The sequence below is a fragment of the Vicia villosa genome, linkage group LG5, assembly GCF_029867415.1.
Source record: "Vicia villosa cultivar HV-30 ecotype Madison, WI linkage group LG5, Vvil1.0, whole genome shotgun sequence".
NCBI classification, from domain to species: Eukaryota; Viridiplantae; Streptophyta; class Magnoliopsida; order Fabales; family Fabaceae; genus Vicia; species Vicia villosa.
In genome coordinates this window covers 152,252,687-152,270,846 of record NC_081184.1, presented here as the reverse complement: position 1 = coordinate 152,270,846, position 18,160 = coordinate 152,252,687, and the positions used below count along the sequence as shown (strand labels likewise).

At 35.8% G+C, this 18,160-nt stretch overlaps 1 protein-coding gene and 2 non-coding genes across 3 annotated transcripts; 2 read left to right on the top strand and 1 right to left on the bottom strand.

Annotated features, from left to right (window-relative positions):
- Window positions 1-96: 96 nt before the first annotated feature.
- LOC131603245 (uncharacterized) lies at window positions 97-8,324 on the bottom strand. Its single transcript, XM_058875543.1, has 14 exons — window positions 8,168-8,324; window positions 8,009-8,078; window positions 6,563-6,994; window positions 6,276-6,411; window positions 6,069-6,171; window positions 5,754-5,877; window positions 4,562-4,627; window positions 3,696-3,734; window positions 3,047-3,127; window positions 2,869-2,916; window positions 1,483-1,533; window positions 1,326-1,394; window positions 690-935; window positions 97-531 (listed from the first exon to the last, which is right to left on the bottom strand). The coding sequence occupies exons 3-14, from the start codon at window positions 6,710-6,712 to the stop codon at window positions 280-282; spliced, it is 1,365 nt and encodes a 454-aa protein (XP_058731526.1). The 5' UTR covers window positions 6,713-6,994; window positions 8,009-8,078; window positions 8,168-8,324; the 3' UTR covers window positions 97-279.
- A 73-nt stretch (window positions 8,325-8,397) lies between these two features.
- On the top strand, window positions 8,398-8,481 carry TRNAM-CAU (transfer RNA methionine (anticodon CAU)). The gene is given in 2 exon segments: window positions 8,398-8,435; window positions 8,446-8,481. It is a non-coding gene; the product is annotated as a tRNA-Met (tRNA).
- Window positions 8,482-8,557: 76 nt separating this feature from the next.
- On the top strand, window positions 8,558-8,646 carry TRNAY-GUA (transfer RNA tyrosine (anticodon GUA)). Its single transcript is given in 2 exon segments — window positions 8,558-8,594; window positions 8,611-8,646. It is a non-coding gene; the product is annotated as a tRNA-Tyr (tRNA).
- Window positions 8,647-18,160: the final 9,514 nt, after the last annotated feature.

Genomic DNA, 18,160 nt, shown 5'->3' with positions numbered 1-18,160 from the left:
GAAATTGGGTTATCTTGATTTTTTTTTTCATTTTTGGAATTGTTTTTTAATGGAGCTTGAAAGCTCATTGCATGGGAAAGACAAATATATACTCCCTTAAACATAATACAAAACCCCATTGAAACACTTGAAGGCCTTGTATAGCAAGAAAAAAACTTGCAGACCCTAAACCATGTTTACAAGTTCCCCAAAACAATCTTGTATCTTCCTAATGATTATAAACTAAAATCCTAACCAACAGGGGAGGGTACCAATTTAGCACCAGATTATATGAACAAGTTAGTTACATGTTGAAGGTCTTGGTTTTGGCGGCATATAATAAGAATTACCACAATCAATTGGAGTTTGCATAAGCAAATTCGATCTGTCAAATATTATGCGGCCACCTCTGCCAATTCTTCCACGAAATGTATATGGTGGTTGTGCTGACCCCCCGTTTTTTGCGACAGAATCAGGTGGCAAAATACCTGCCACTGCCAACTTACCAGGAAGTAACGGCTTTGTGAACAATAAAACGGGTTCAAGTGGATCCTGCATAGAGGCACATACCACAAAACTCATCAACATTCACGCTGAATATGAAAGTAAAATGGAAATTTTAACACACGAATCTTCTTTTCAAGACACAAGAATATGTTAGGGGAGAAGACCTTGCTAAAAATTAGCAAAATCTATATTGATTTATTTACCAGTTTATGTGGCCATCCATGTGGAACATGTATCCTCTTTAACTCTTGCTTTGCGCTGACTGTAGGAACCATGGGCAGGTTGGAGTCATAGGGATGTAAATTCTGTACAGTAGATCGTGAGCGAGGAAGAAGGCTGGTCATGACATCGTCTGAATCAAAATATTCCTCTTCACTTGAAACAAGCTTGGAAGAGAAGGGAGTAAACCCAGACAGTGCCAAGTTGTCTTCCAAAAATTCTGTTTCATGCTGAAATATATAATTCTACATCAGTTCACAAGTTTCTAAATAGTTTAGAATGCACTTTACACCTCAGTTGAAAAAACACAATAAATTCCAGAGTCCACGACAGATATTTGTCCATTAGACGGATATACTGAATCATTAAAAACTAGAGAATAGAGATTTATCATTACAGAACTGTTTAGCAAAACCCAAAACAAGAGAAAATTCAACCAAGAGGAATCTACCATCATTGTCTCCACTATGTTCAAGAGGTCTCAAATATTTTTGAATAAGTTTTGTAACCATTGTGAATAGCAGAAGCACCGGTAAAGACTCGACAGGATTTAACAATCATAATCGGCTCTAAGTATCAACAGGTTCAAACACATTAAACATATGAAATGATACCCATACCTTGTACTTCATTTGCATCCTCTGTAGTGTAACTTCACTCTCTATTACGTCTCTTTTTTTCTCTTCCCTCTGGTTATGTTTGTATATCAACACAATAAGTAAGAATAGAAAAGGGTAAATATTGGGTAAAACACCCTAGACAGCTTGAAAGTCACACCTTGATCAAAGCTTCCAACAAGCTCTTGGCTTGGTCAAGGTTGCGCCTAACCTGTTTATGCAAAGAGCTTAAAATAAATTCTCAGGTAATATACACTTCATCAAAAACATTCCAATTTGAATGGTTTTTTTTTCAACCATACATTTTTTTAAACAGGAGACATGAACAAGGAAAAAGTTAAATACTACAAAAACTAGTTGTACGATAAAGCGACAAATTGAACTCAACCGTTGGATTTGATTCTGGTTTAAATTTATTGACTTTGGCTTATTTTAAAAATTTAGAACCACTGTCTGGGTGAACTTGTAACAATTCGTGATTTACGTTCTCTATGATGAATTTCTGACTACACCGCCTCAAAAATCATATAGTTTAATTGGTAGCTTCTACATTATAACAGTTACGATAACACAGAAGAAACTGGAAATGGATACAAATCAAATCATTTTAGGTTAAAACAACAACTATAGGCAGAATAGCAGCACCATCTATTACATAAGCAATATTGAACTCCAAAACCATGACCTAAACACCAAAATATGTATGTGTCACTTTCAATCCTAAGTGATTTGATTTAACGTATTTACTTGCTAGCAATCTTATTATCAGCCAAATGGAAAGATATAAAGCATGTCAGGAAAAGAAAATTTATGTTATATTACAATCCATTAAGGTGAATGCTTTGGTTTACCATTTTTCTGTCGTCTTCCAAATAATTTCCAGCACACAAGCCATGTACTAAATTAAGGAATTTACATACCGAGCAATGTTCATTATTCTCATTAAAGTCATTGGTCAAATTACGAACAGCCTTCAGCTCCATAAACTTGTTAGTTTGTTTGTGCTAGGATGACATAGTCATACTTACAAGTTACAACCCCAAAACTGCTAATTGTTTCCAAGCAAATGATTTTTACATTATTTTTTAATAAAAAAAGTGGTTCTGTTGATAGTGAACAACAGAAGATACCATAAAACCAAAGATCATGACAATAATGATGTCTTTTTACTAAATTTTTGGGCGAGGAAATATTAGTTGCACTCAATATATATACACAATACGGTTTTAGCATGTAAAAACACAGGATTTTATATTTAAGAAACTTGGTTAGAAACATACAAAGTACTGATCAAAATATTTTCAAGAAACTTGTTATTCCCTGTAATAATGAACAAAGAAATAGATCTCTATCAATACTTTCAAAATTTGTACATTCACTTTCAGATAAATAATAAATCAGTGCAAGGATAAACCACAAGGTCATAATCCCGTTACCCCACGCTCACACTGAATACCAGGTCCTCAAATGAGAAGAGAAGCGTCAAGCCCAATTTTAACAAGCTCAACAGAAGTCATAGAGTCAGAATTAATTAACAGGTGCTAACCTGGCGAAGCTTTTCAAACGACTGCACATTGTTTTCTCTTCTTTGCATCTGAACAGAAAAAATAATGGGCTTACTCAACCAAAAGTACTACTTACATTTTCATAAATTGATGCCTTGGAGGAAAATGCATTTTCCCAAAAACAAAGTACAACTACAATAAGAGAACTGTTCCACTTACCCTTCTTGTGTGAAGCCTATGGGCCTTTTCCCTTGGACGAAAGACATTATATGGGTTGGTGTCATTAACAGCTGGAGCTGGCTGCATGGATAATTCAGTACATCTTGTCAAAGCTCTTCATAATGAGCTTGCAAATCATACTACTTAAGGAAAACAAGTAACTATAGCCAACCCATCAGAAGACAAAAATCGAATAACTCTAACTACTGGGGCTAGCAGCAAACTGCTTAAGAAGAAATTCAAATAGAAGACTTCGAAAAGAATAGTTGATCTTGCACTGAAGAAAACTAGATTATGAATAAGAAATTGAATTAAGCAAAAACTAATGCCAATAAAATAACTTTAAAACTTGATAAGCAAAATAACTAAATGACTAAGATAATGTCTAAGCAAACCGGTAAACAAAAGAGGATAATGAATGCACCTATAATCCTGTAACAAAATTGGACATCATGTCATGTCTATTCATGCAGAACTAGAAATAGAAGCTAAAAAAGAAAACTAAAAATCTCTAAACAAAACTGTAGAAGGCCGGCTCAATTGAGTAATAGAACAGATGAATCATATATCAAATACATAAGAACTGAAATTAAATGCATATATATTAACATACGACAAAATGTATTAAATGAACGGTTTGAAAGCCAACCTGCAAACGTCGCAAAATAGGCTTTAGCCACTGTATTCGCTGCCAAAGATATGCAAATAAGGGGTAAGGCATCAATAACTTGGGTAAAAATTGACTAAAAGAAGCATATAAAGAGGAATGATCTAGATTCATAGCACAGCTTCAGCACCTTAGATAGAAATAGACGTAAATCATAAGATTCAAGCTAGCTGGGTGATTGAAGAGATAAGGTGTTATTTGAGATCAAAAGGTTCCTATTAAACTCAAGAAAATTTTACAACAAAGCCATAGTGATGTTTTATGGCACTAGATCTTGGGTGGTAACAATAAGAGCATAAGTAAGCTGAGTGTTGCAAAAATAAAAATGTCATTTTTGATGAGTGGAAATAAAAGACAAGATTGGAAATAAATGTGAGAAGAAAAGTGGGGATAATAATTCTCCAATAGTTAAGGTAGAAGGAAGCCCGAGAAAATGTCTAAGTGAAATAATTAAAAAGTACTTTATATAATACATCTAAATAGACTATTGAAAACATTGTTTATTCAATAATACAATGACATCTTATACCCATGTAGCCGACCGCATCTAGTAGGTGGTGGGGAACCTTTTGTTGCTGTGGTTTAATTCATTGTGGATTAAGCATAAAATTATAAGAGGAAACACCAGTATAGATAAGTGACACTTTATTATAATCCTCCCCTTGGGGTATATTCTAAAAGTCTTAATGCATCCCTCCACCCATTAGCATCCACGTTGTCATGTGAATATTCATTAATATCAAGCGCTGGTACAATCTAGATCTCAAATGAATACATTTGAAATAAATTCAGAAAGATAAAGTGATAACAAATGAGGCATACCCCTCTAAAAGAGTCAAATTACATACCTTTTCTTTCCAATAATCATACACGGACTCGAGAATTGTGTATTTGACATTTAGAGATTGTAAGGTCTGAAATTTAAAGAAGACAAATTTTGATAAGCTCAATAGGAATCATGTCCAAAACATATGCATGGTAATGTTTGTACTGCAAGACATATGAAATGCACTGTGAAACTTCAAAGACACTCCTACAATCTCAAGAACAATAAATAATAGCCTAAATAATGAACTTTTTAGAGAAAAAGGAACCAAAAGTCGATTGGCATAGCCATTTAGCAAAACACTGCACAATATTCAGGGTTTTCATCTAACAAAAAAAACTGTAAATAGATATCCATGAATCAACAGTTAACCTTCAATAACAACACGTGCATTAGCTCATCAATGGCATACAATGTTCAATTCTGCACTCAAACCCTCAAGAAGAAAACTTGAATTCCTTTAGGGTAGTGTTGTGATTTTTGGCATTAAAATCAATGTGCAACTCTCTTACAAGAAGAATCTTGTCACCTATCAAGTCTGTTTTCTCAATACTACTTATCATTACATTAAGAAGACTAAAAAATGCTGAGCTAAAGTCCACTCTTGACAAGGCTTAAAACCATATTCAACAAGTGGTCAAGAAATAGATAGACCATTGCCATAACCATGCTTCTTAATTCAATAAAATTTTAGCACGAAGTCTAGGTCTAGCTGTTATATGACTGTTGCATGAGTGTTCCAACTGCCAATGATAAAAACCATTATTAGACAGGTTTGACGGAAACTATTATGGTTTCAACTAGAGAAACCAAGCAGCAGTCCCAGCACTTTTCAAAGTACTGTCCTGCTAAGTTGAATTACATAACTTTCTTTCAAAATATCACCCATCTTGTTATCTCGCAAACTTGATTTGAGGTTTAATGATAAGTCAACCAAATGAGGTTCTTTGTATTCACATTTGCAAAAGAACTTCTAAAAGGATTTAATTAACACTGTGAATCAGCATACTACGTCTACATCTAGGTCTTTACTTAAACACTAATAAGTAATCCTTCAAGAACCAGAGGTAAAGTTTTTGTACTTAGTAACCAAGCACAAAATAGCTGGGGGATATTTCTTTTTAGAAAAATACAACAGCTAAACCAATCAACACAGAGAACAAAATTGTTTCTAGGTAGATTCGTAACACATAAAGACCCTAAAAGAGTATGACCTCCATAGCAGTTTCAAATCGTAGTAGCACAGGAATTGGCGAACCAAGAGTGGCTGTTAAAAGGCCAGCTCTTTCACGAGCTTTATGATCCAACACCTCCAACTTGAAAAGAAGACTCTCAAACCTATCCATTAAAAATATATATATAAAAAACTGGAAGAAAGAGAAAACTGTTATAAAATGCATAAATTATAGTATCCCTAGAGGGAGTAATTAAAACAAACCACGATTAATAGTACCCCTAGATTTCAAGCACTCAACACACACATAACTGAAAATCATTGAACAAATTCAGAATTCAGTCAAAAAAGTTACATTTCAGGTGTCAGAATATCCCTTTCTTCATTAAACTCCGAGAGCCAATCCTCATCTTCATTGTCCAAATCATACTCAACAAACTCTCCAATCTCGGCCCTAGCTGCAACAAAATAAAAGAACTCTCAGCATACAAAGTGGAATTTACAAAAGAATCTTTTAAAATTATTTCATATATAATTCAATTATCTTATCTGGTGGCAATACCTCCTCTTGCCCGCAAATAGGAAGTTGGTTGAACGAAAGTGCAAGAATAGTCCCTTTCATATGTATCCACATAAACATACTGAGGAGTGGGTATTTCAGAGGCCAATTTCTTGCTGGGAGCCTGTTGAACGTGGGCCTAAGAAAAATAAATAGAGTTACTGATGAACTAAACATTGCATTTTTAATGGTATCTTTCCTATTTTCAACTTTTTACAGAGGGGGAAATTTATGATCAATTTCTTAATATTTCATATGGTGCAGTGATATAACATTACAAGGATCCGTACCTCATGTTCAACCTCAGGAACAATGCGTAGCAATTGGGAATTACGGGTAGAAGTGGGTGTCTCGTCGTCTTCAAAGTCCTTGAAGGACTTGAGAATGGGGAGCTTCTTGTGAATGTCAAGTGGTCGAGGCCTGAAAGACAACCTACTCATTTCTACTCATCTATTTGTTCCCCTTAAATTCCACAGTTTTGAATCTTTTCAATGCCACCAATGTCTTCAACTTCTATGGTTAAAGCCGGATTAAATTCCGCTTGAGAAATACTACTGGAGAGAACTTCCCTAAAGAAGTGATTTACCACACCATCAAACTGACAAAGCCTTCGACAGCCCCTGGTTCTGATGGCATGCCAGCTTTCATTTACCAAAACAACGGTGAAGTGATGTCTTTACAATGATCCTCGAGGTTTCCAATAGTGAAGCTAATACTTTGATCTGATTATTACAAAAAAACATTGTTAATAGACCAAAGCTGATTTTACCTGGTATTGTGGGCTAAAACATGAGGGAAAAAAGGAAAAAACAATACTGGCTCTGTTGGAATTAAATTAAGGTCTATCATTGGATTGAGTGGAACTTCATAAAACAATAGCTCATTTTTACAGATTTCCCTTCTAATTGGAATAATCTTCTTAAGAAGTGCGTAAATAAATACGGTTTCTTTCCCTGTTTTATTAAATGGAAGATTTCCTACTTTATTCCGGAAAGAGGTTTCCTCCAGGGTATCCCCAATCCCCCTACTAGTTTATTTTTTATTGCCAAAGTTTTTTCATGTCTCATTGTTAAGGTTTGAGGCTCCTGAGATATCTTTTGCAGGAACACTAAGGAGGAAGCTAGGGAACTTCCTACTTCCTAGTATCCCATCCCTATACCAAACAGCCTATGCTTGTGAATCAAGACAAATTAGAAATGTCCTTCGGCTGACATATACTAGAAGATAGAAAAAATCATTTCCAAAGGTGGATGAATACTAAGGCTACGGAGAATCACGGCAAGTAATTTGGCCAGACCAACATCCTTCAAACTCTTCTACCCAATATCAACCAAATAGACTCTTAAATGTGGGGCAATTCTAAAATTGGAATGTACTCTGTTAAGTCTACCTGTTTCAACATCAAAGCATGAAAGAACTTGAATCAAAGTCAGTACCTCCAGCAAGGTGAGGGTATCATGTTTTTTGACCTAAATATTCAAAACTAATAATTCCCCCATACATATACCTGCAATACTATTATAGAAGATACTGAATAATAATAATACCATTCCAGTAAGAAATGGGAATTTCGTGCTCTTTAACATGACTTAGGTCTTATGAAAATAGTGAATATTACGTTTAGGGACTGCATTAATTCTACTAAGTTAGGGTTAAGTTCCTCTTTTAAACAAAATTTTCATCAAATCGCAAATGAAAGAGTTCGTTCATACAGTATTTGGTGGATTAGTATATACCTGTACCGAAATCAATTTGAAAAGCAATGAAGATCCCTAAATAGTACTACTGCGGAATCAGAAACAAACCCTAAAACAGAAGAAACGAGAATCAGTAATCGATGGAAACGAAAAGAATAAAAGATTTTGAAAGTAGATAGGATTAGGGAGTTGGTGTACAGTGGGATTTGATTTGAGATCTAGATGCAGTTGTTGAAATTGTTATGGCGGCAATTTGTGGCGGAAACCTAGCAATTAGGGTTCGAATTTGGTTGTGTGTTTTCACAGGAATAATAGTACGATGCGATCTATTAGGTTTTTTTCAGCTCTCACAGTAATTACTAATAATTTCTCAATTCACTTAATGAAAAATCGTTATATTCAGTTTACTCGAACCGCTTACAACAATTGGGGTGGTGGCGCAGTTGGCTAGCGCGTAGGTCTCATAGCTAAGAGTAATCCTGAGGTCGAGAGTTCGAGCCTCTCTCACCCCAATAAAAATATGTTTTTCGTCTACTATTGCTTCATTTGAAAACAATATTTTGCAAAATTCCGTTTATCAACCAGCAACCGACCTTAGCTCAGTTGGTAGAGCGGAGGACTGTAGTTGGTTTCAACAGTTAATCCTTAGGTCACTGGTTCGAATCCGGTAGGTCGGATTTTTTTTTCTATCTTTATTTTACTTTATTTGCAACAGTTAAGCATATTTTTGCGTCATAAATATTCGTAGTGATAGAGGACTAGCATGTAGCATAGACATGGGTAATCATTCTCCCCATTTATTTGTGTATGCGTTTCACTGCAATATCCTTTAGAAAAAAAATTCTGCTAGGTTATAATAGTAAAAGTTTCACAAAATAATATTTTATATGATTTATCATTAGTTTAAAAAAAATCATTGAAAACTTCATAATTAAATAAAAAAAATAAAAAATTGTACCCAAAAAACATTAAAAAGTCATGTGATTTTTCAATAATGCAGAATATATGGTAACTTAAAAAAATGTTTAACCAACCTCTTGATTATAAAATAGTTTTTTAAAAATGAGATTTTTTTAAATTGAATTATTCTTGATGGTTGAACCAATCTCTCAATGAAGTTATTGAGAAATGATGTTTGGACGTGAAAATGCAAGAAGAACAAAATCAATTTCAAAGAAATGAAATTTGAGATCTTATGTCACGGTCAAAAGAAAAACACGTTATTAGAATTAAATGGGCTTTTAGAAACAAACTTAACGATCAATAAAAAGTGGTAACGAACAAAGATAGATTAGTAGCTTAAAATTATAGTCAATAAAAATGTTTGATTACACTAAAACTTTTGCATTTAGCTAGAATGGTAGCTCAAAGTTATAGTTAACAAGAATGTATTAGTTACACTCAAATGTTTGCATTTGTAGCTAGACTGGAAGCAATTAAATTGTTATTATCATTTGATATAAACCATGATATTACATTGTATCATCAAGTAGATGTCAAAAGTGAATTCCAAAATGGGTACATTAATGAAGAATGAAGAAGTGCATGTTAAACAACTTCTGGTTTGAAGATGTCAGACACCAAAAACATGTGTACAAATTGAAAAAAATAAGTCTCTATGGTATCAAACAAGCCTTTTGAGTTTGGTATGATAAACTAAGTAATTTTCTTATTGAAAATGATTTTTCAAAAGGTTAAGTTGACACTACATTATTAAGTAAGATAATTGAATGAAATTATTATAATACACATATATGTTGATGATTTCATTTTTTGTTCTACTAGTATTACTCTTTGTCAAAATTTTGTTAAATTTTTTGTTAAGATTGTGTTGACTCAAATTGAAATGAGTATGATAGAAGAACTCAAGTTCTTTTTGGGCATTCAAATCAATCAATGTATTTGTGGAGTATGGATTTACCAAAGCAAATACATAAATGAACTTTTAAAGAAGTTTGACATGTTGGAACGTAAGCTTATAGTAACTCCAATGCACCTTACATGCAATATAGGCACATGTATGATAGGATTACTTTTTTATTTCACTACTTCTTTACTTGATATTTTATTCGATATAAATTTTGTGCTTTTTTCGAATCAGATCTTATAGAATCTCATTTAACTATTGTTAAAAGAATCTTTATATATCTAAAATATGCTATTAACCTTGACATGTGTAATAAGAAAACAAAATATTACAAGTTATTTAGATTTTGTGATGTTGATTATGTTAGAGATAAAATAGAAGAAAAAAAACATGAGTGGAAGTTGTCAATTTCATGGTAATAATCTCATTTCATGGGCAAGCAAAAGGCAACAAACAATTGTATTGTCCACAAAAAAAGTATAATACATATCAGTTGGAAGTTGTAACAGTCAACTTCTATGGACGAAGCATCAATTTAAGGACTATCAGATAAAGAAAAGTAAGATTGATATCTTTTGTAATAATATTGTAGCCATTTGCATAGCAATGAATCATATGTTGCACTCTAGAACAAAACACGTTGAAATTAAACATCACTTTATTAAAGATATGGTCAAAATGGGATTTTAGACATGAAATTTGTTGATGTAAATCATCTGAAGGGTGATATTGTTAAAAACTTTTGGCTGGAGAAATATTTTCTTTTAACAATCATTTTGGCAATCAATTATAAGTTTATAGTTATTTGTAAGTTCGTTTTGAAAATCAATGTAATGCTTACAACCAGGTCAAGATGAAGATTATAAGTAAAAACGATCTTATTCATCCAAGGAAAAGAACTTTCCCTTATGCAATATTTCTCATTCTAGCCAACTCCTCACAATCATTGTGGATGAAAATAACTTTGTACTTGTAGAACCTCAAATGACTACTCAAAAGACTTATGCACCTACACCTACTACTACCCTTGCAAAACATAAAAGATGAATGTTAGTTTTTTAGAAAGATTCGGAAGATAAAGTCCTTCAACCCTAACTAAAGGGTGATGAATAGAGGATGCCTCCGGAAAGGGGACAATAACATGTCGCCCGACGGGAGGTAACACCTCGCCCCCCAAGATTTTCCTCTCTCACAGTCGTGGGAACACATGGGGAAAAGACATTTTTGCGGCAGACAGGAGTCAGGAACTGACCCACAAATTTCTAAGAAATATGGATTCAATGTTATAGCATTGACTGAGTGCGCGGTGACCCTTCCCTATAGAGTCTTAGAACCTAGAGGCCTATATAAATACATATCCCTTGTAGGAGCAAAAGATACATCTTAAACCATACAGATCATTACATCCTAAAACCACAACACTCGATTATAACACATTGATCACACCCATCATCTTCTTATACCTAAGCATATCACCATCCATAAAGCCTTTCACCTCACGTGAGCAAGACTCATAAAACCATCATATCGGGATTCTCGTCGTTGTGGGCATGCACACTTGTACTTTTTTACCAATACAATGAGGCCCACCGTAGGGCCCGATAAAACTAACATGGGTCAGACTCCTACTGTAACTCCTTTCATCTTCCATCTAAAGATGACCGACAAAAAAACATAACCTACAACACAAACACCATCGCCCAAGGTTTCACTTATGGAGGTAACTCTAGATCTTCCATGAGGAAATACGCAAGACAAGTGTTTGCAAAAAATGTAATATCCCTTGGTTTCCCCAAAAGCTCCCAAAGAAAATCAAGGGCTAACATCATCTTCTTTGATGAGGACGCCATTGGTGTCAACCCTCACGATGATGATCCTTTGGTCATCACTATACAATATAGCAGCTAGGACATCAAGTGTGTTCTGATAAATCCTGGCAGCTCTACTAATGTTCTGTTTGGGGACGCCATCTAGAAACTACAACTCGATCCGAACGACATAAAAATATTCAATGGTTCTTGGACAGGGTTATCAGGCAAACGAATACAAATAATGGGCCATATAACCTTGGAAACCACATGTGACGAGGGTGTGGACGCCAAGGCGATTGACATCGGCTACCTCATTGTAGACGCCTTATCACCATACAATATCATTATGAGGCGATTGACTATTAACGCCCAAGGAGGAGTCGTGTCCCCCATGCAACTAAACTTGAACTATATGTTCCCTGAAGGGTGAGTCGGAACAATCTGAGGACCCCAACAAGCAGGTCGATAGTGTTATCAAAGTAGTCTAGAGACAGTCAAAGAAGATCTCGCTCTTGTTAATGTTCCTCCTTCTAAAGTTCCAAAATTGACTTTGAGTGTTGGACCTCGGACTAGGCGCAAAAGTGGAAAGGCTCACGCTGACATAAAAGTTGAATGAGGTCTGGATAGATCCTTATGCCCATCAGGTTACGAAGATAGGTACTTCGTTGTCCATAGACGATGAACATGAACTAATCAACAAAATCATTAAGAAATTGACATGTTTGCTTGGGCTCCTTCTGATATGCCAAGAATAGACACCAAAATGGTGAAACATCACCTCGCCATCCACCCTTTTGTTAGACTAGTAGCACAGAGGAAGTGAAAAGTTGGCGAGGAAAAAAGGACCGCCATTAAAAAAGAGGTGGGAAAACTATCTGAAGTTAGGTTCATCTAAAAAACAAAATACTCCACTTGGTTGGCCAACATAGTTCTAATACAGAAAGCTAACAACAGGTGCCACACGTGTGTGTATTTCACTGACCTGAATGCCACATGCCCTAAAGATATGTACCTACTACCGGACAATGACTGCCTCATTGATGGGTCATCAAGCTATCGCATGTTGAGCTTCATGGATGTGTACTCATGGTATAATGAGATTTTGACATGCCAAGAATAGACACCAAAATGGTGAATCATCACCTCGCCATCCACCTTTTTTTTAGACTAGTAGCATAGAGGAAGTGAAAAATTGGCGAGGAAAAAAGGACCTGCATTAAAAAAGAGGTGGGAAAACTATCTGACGTTAGGTTCATCTAAAAAACAAAATACTCCACTTGATTGGTCAACATGGTTCTAATACAGAAAGCTAACAAAAGGTGTCACACGTGTGTGTATTTCACTGACTTGAATGCCACATGCCCTAAAGATATGTACCCACTGTCGGACATTGACTGCCTCATTGACGGGTCATCAAGCTATCGCATGTTAAGCTTCATGGATGTGTACTCATGGTATAATGAGATTCTGATGAATCCTTTGGATGCTTCCAAGACAACCTTCTTATTGAATCATGGCAACTACTACTACAATGTTATGCCCTTTGGCCTCAAGAATACTGGCGCTATCTACCAGGGCCTCATGGATGTTGTATTCACCCGCTAGATAGGGATAAACCTGGAGATCTACATCGATGACATGATAGTTAAAACTATCTAAGAGCACATTCATGTAGAAGATTTGGAATATGTCATACAATTAATCAGGAAGTATTATATGCACCTAAACTCCTCCAAATGATCTTTTGGGGTCTAGGCAGGGAAATTTCTAGGCTTCACACTGACACGTAGAAGCATTGAGGCTAACATTGATAAGTTCCAAGGAGTCATCACGATGAGGATTCCTATTAATGCAAAGGAAGTACAACAACTCACTGGTCACCTTGTCGCCCTGTCTCGCTTCCTCTCCTATGCAGGCTGTCATACCCCAAAATTTGCTCTCACATATTTTCATATGTCATTTTATTTCAAATAATTGACATAGCCTAGTTGGTAAGGATTTGAATGTACAAGAGTGCGAGGTCCCGAGTTCAAATCCTACTTCTAACTTTTTCTTTTATTTTGCTTTCTAACTTTAGTTTTAATTTTTATTTCCACTTATTATTAAAAAATCACAAAAATAAGTTTTTTTATTATTTAAAGTATTATTTTCGTTTTCCATTTTAGGAGTATTTTTAAAATATTATTTTTTCATTTAAATGTTGATTTTATACATTTTATAGCTCAAAAAATCTAAAATAAAAATATTAATTTTGGATACCAAAATCAATGTAAATAAAATTTGTATTAATGATTTTAATGTAAATATATTTTCCTTTTTTGTTAGACCTAATTTGTTAATATAAAAAAGAACACATCTCACGTACAGAGGGGGATTTTTGGGACGAAAAAGCTGCAGCGTGAGGGCAAAAAAAAACCGGATTCAAAAAGAACCAAGAAAAGTAAAAAAAACGTTTTGGCAAGGAGAGCTAGTTTCAAGATGTTTTGAGCATTCTAATCGATCCTTTGGTGCTTCCTAGAGCCATTGCAATCATCTTCCTCGATCCAAACACGCAGAGACAACCTCTGTGTTCGCGGTTTACGTCTCGCGTTTTCTCCAAATCGGTTTCGTTCATTCTTTCGTTACAAATTTATTTTGATTTTGTATTAGTGTTTGTAATGATGTTTGAAGTGTCCCTGTGTTGTTTAATTTGAGTTTTAATGCAGGTTCCAAGAATCACCATGCCTAGGTCTCATGAATTGGGAAATTGGGGTTCTTAATTCGGGATGATTTCAAGGCGAATTGATGAATCCAAGCAACTCGTGAGGCCGCGTATAATTGATCTGTACCGTTTATTGGTGTTTATTAGTGTTAATTTTCAGGTTGTGAGGATAAACACCTTTGGCCATGCTTGTAAAACCGTAGGCATAAGTGTTTTGTTCTTCTGGAAATGGTCCATGGAGAACGATGAAGGCAGCACGCGGTTTGCTTTGTTTTGTTTTTTTAAAATATTTGTGTTTTGTTTAAAATATCTAATGTTTCACATTTTATCAACATGGAAAGGCAGTGCAAATGGCTGGGGCGCGTCATTGGCAAGCTAAAAGACCTGGGTTCGATCCCCAGGACATGTGCATTTTCTCACTATTTTCTTAATTTGTGTTACCATAATCAGCCCACAGATCCTACGCTGCACATCTACTGAGGACCACTATACGTCCTCACAGCATAGCCACAAGATCTTTCCGGCCCCCATCCAAGGATCCATAATATGCAGGTCCATGATGAACCCTCCAGAGATCACCCACACTCGATAATTGCCAAGTTCCTTTTATATAATTTTTGTTTATTGAATTATTTAATTATTTAGATTAATTATTAGTTTATAAAATTAGGATTTGACAATAAAATAGGATTAGGCTAATATTAGGATTTAAGATCTATCTCCCGATTATTTCGATTATTTTCGATTTAATTTACTTAATTAGTTTTAAACTATTATAATCACAAAAAACCTATTAAAATTACCAACGCGTTAGGGTTCACCCAATCCCATTGGCCACTTGGCCGAAGATATTAGGATTCAATTTATTATTCGTTCCGACCAAATCTATTGGTCGCGATGGTTAATAATCGATTAATTTAATTAATCAAATCCTATAAATTAAAATACTCATTATTTTGCTAAATGGTTTTAACCATCTTATTGGTTATAATGATTAGCATACCTTATCAATTCGTTATTATTTGTAATCGAATCTATCGATTATGAGAGGTAACGATAAATTAATAAATTAATAATTAAAATACATCAATTTGCTAAAAGTGATAATCGAATTAATCGATTAGAATTGCCAGCAATCCTTTATTAATCTGTTAACTATGGCGATCGAATCTATTGATCGTTGCGGTTAATAGTGCCATATTAAATCAGGGTTGTACGCCCAAAACACTTAAAATACATCAAATCACAAACCACGGATTTTCATCTCTTCAATTCTGCGATGTTCAAACTACGATAAGGTAATTCAAAATACCTTCGAACTTCGCATTTCAAAAACAATTTCAAATCAACTTCAAACCATTCAAATCAAATTCTAAGGCGTACAATCCTGTGCCCGAACTACGTTGACTCTGATCCTCCCTAAGGAGGTACGTAGGCACTTGGCAACAAGGCGAGTCCCCCTTCCCTAAAATCTCAATTTTTCCCCTATTCACTTCCTTAGCTATAAACCTCAATTTTAACCATAAACCTTTATCCTTAGATTCAAAGCCATAGGAAAGGGTTGAGGGTGCCTAACACCTTCCCTCGACCTGAATATAGTATCTTACCCCGATCTCTATACTGCGTAGGGTTTCCTATTCGCCCTTCAGAATAGGTGGCGACTCTAAATGTTTAATTTTTAGGGCATGTTGCTACAGCTGGCGACTCTGCTGGGGATAACTTAAATGGTGAATACTATGCTCCTATAGGCTTTAGGTTTTGGCAGGGTTTAGGTTTGACAACTTTTTAGGGTTTGGCTAACGCGCCTTTTTCAGGGTTTGTAATTATTTTTATTTCTTATTTTTTTTAAATTTGTTTATTTATTTATTTTTATTTAAAAATATTTAATTATTCAGGATATGTTTATATCTGATCACTTATGTGAATATATTTATATTTTTTATTGACTATTATATTTTTATATACTGCTGGATATATTATGTAGTGTTAAAACCTTAAGTGTGGGGGTTAACTTTGAGACCAAAAGGGGACATGAATCGACTTACGAGTCTCACTGATAACTCCACTCGGAGTGGGTTAGGTATTTGGAAAGGTCCGAAACGAAGCTTGACTTTGTGGAGGGCTGGACTGGATACTTAGCTGATCTCTCCGGGAACCTACCCCAAAAATTCGAACCTCATGGATAAAATGAGTTGTTCTAAAATTCGAAGAGACAAAAAGTCTCGGAGGCTACGAACGACCCCATGAGACCTTCTAGAACCCCCTATAAAAAGGTTGGCTCCCAAGAGTCGCTACGTCGAACCTATGAACCTAGGACTTTTGTGCTGCTGTGCTCTTTATATGTTTGCAATTTATATACTTCGAATATCTATGCGTTTCGATTTTGCAGGTATCCCCGCGTGGTCCCTAGCCTGTAGGGACTCTAATTTTTAAATACCATGTCTTTCCCACGAAGGACATCACCATCTATGCATCCCCTAGCCTGTGGGGATTTTATTTTATATCCTTGTATTCTTACAACTACGTGTCCTTCCCACGAAGGACATTTCTATTAACGCACGTCAATTGGCCTCTCGATGGCCATGCGATCTAGTGACTGTCTCGAACGGTCACCTCGTGCCTACACCTACGCACTCCCTAGCATATAGGGATTTTCTGTTACATCTACGTGTTTTCACAATGACGCGTCCTTCCCCGAAGGACAACTTCACTAGCATGCGTTCGATTGGCCTCTCGATGGCCATGAAATCTAGTGACCGTCCTGAACGGTCACTCCATCCTCAGTCCCGCGTACCCTCTAACTTGTAGGGTTTGGATCTCCATTTACACATCACATCCCTAGCCTGTAGGGATTGCTCTTCGTCCATATCGTCCTTAGATAGGTTGTGTTCCGCATAGAGAACCTTCCCACGAGGGACAAATTCATTGGTACACGTTGATTGGCCTCTCGATGGCCATGAGATTGAGTGACTGTCTTGAACAGTCACTAGCCTCTATCTTCTGCATACTCTCGAATCCAAGGGATTTCCCTTAGCGTGTCATAACATTTACCCTGTAAAGATTCCAAGAGGGTCTAATGTCGCCTCTAAGGCTATCCCTAGGATCATATGTTACACGTCTGCATTGCATACACGGAGTTACAATATAAGGAGTCTCTCGCTTACGCGTGCATTTGCATTTTCATGCATTCATACATTCACATTTGCATTTCTATCTTCGCCCGCATCCATACCAACCATGCTAGCCGGTTTCCCGAAACTCAAAAAAAAATCAAAGGATCGTAGACTACGGAGCAAGGAGAATAAAAGATCTTAGTCTTGCTAAAGAAAAAAAAAGATGCCTTTCGCCATGCCAGCCGCATGTCCATGCCTTGTCATAACAGGATTATGAATACAATGAAGGTTGTCATCGAGCAAGGATTATTTCAACAAAGAGTTCCCTCATAGATACACTCAAGATGTATCTAGTTATAAAGGGGTTCATCTTAGAACATATCAAACTTTCGAGGACGCTCTACGATAACCTGGGGGCAAGGATTAGTCCAACTGGGGCAATATCCTGAACAAAGAGGCATAACTACGATGGAGGGAATTCGACATATGTCAGCCCCACACCAAGAAAAAAGGGTCATAGGTGATGCTATCCTTAGGAAAAGCAAAAGAGGTTCAGTCAAAGGAAACTCATGAAGTTCCGATACGACGAAAACCCACCGCTAACGATTTATTCCCGCCAGGTTTGACATGTCCAAATAAAATTCGAGGTTGCCCTCACTTCTACAAGTTTAAGAATCTAAGGAGTGAAACAAGGTCAGT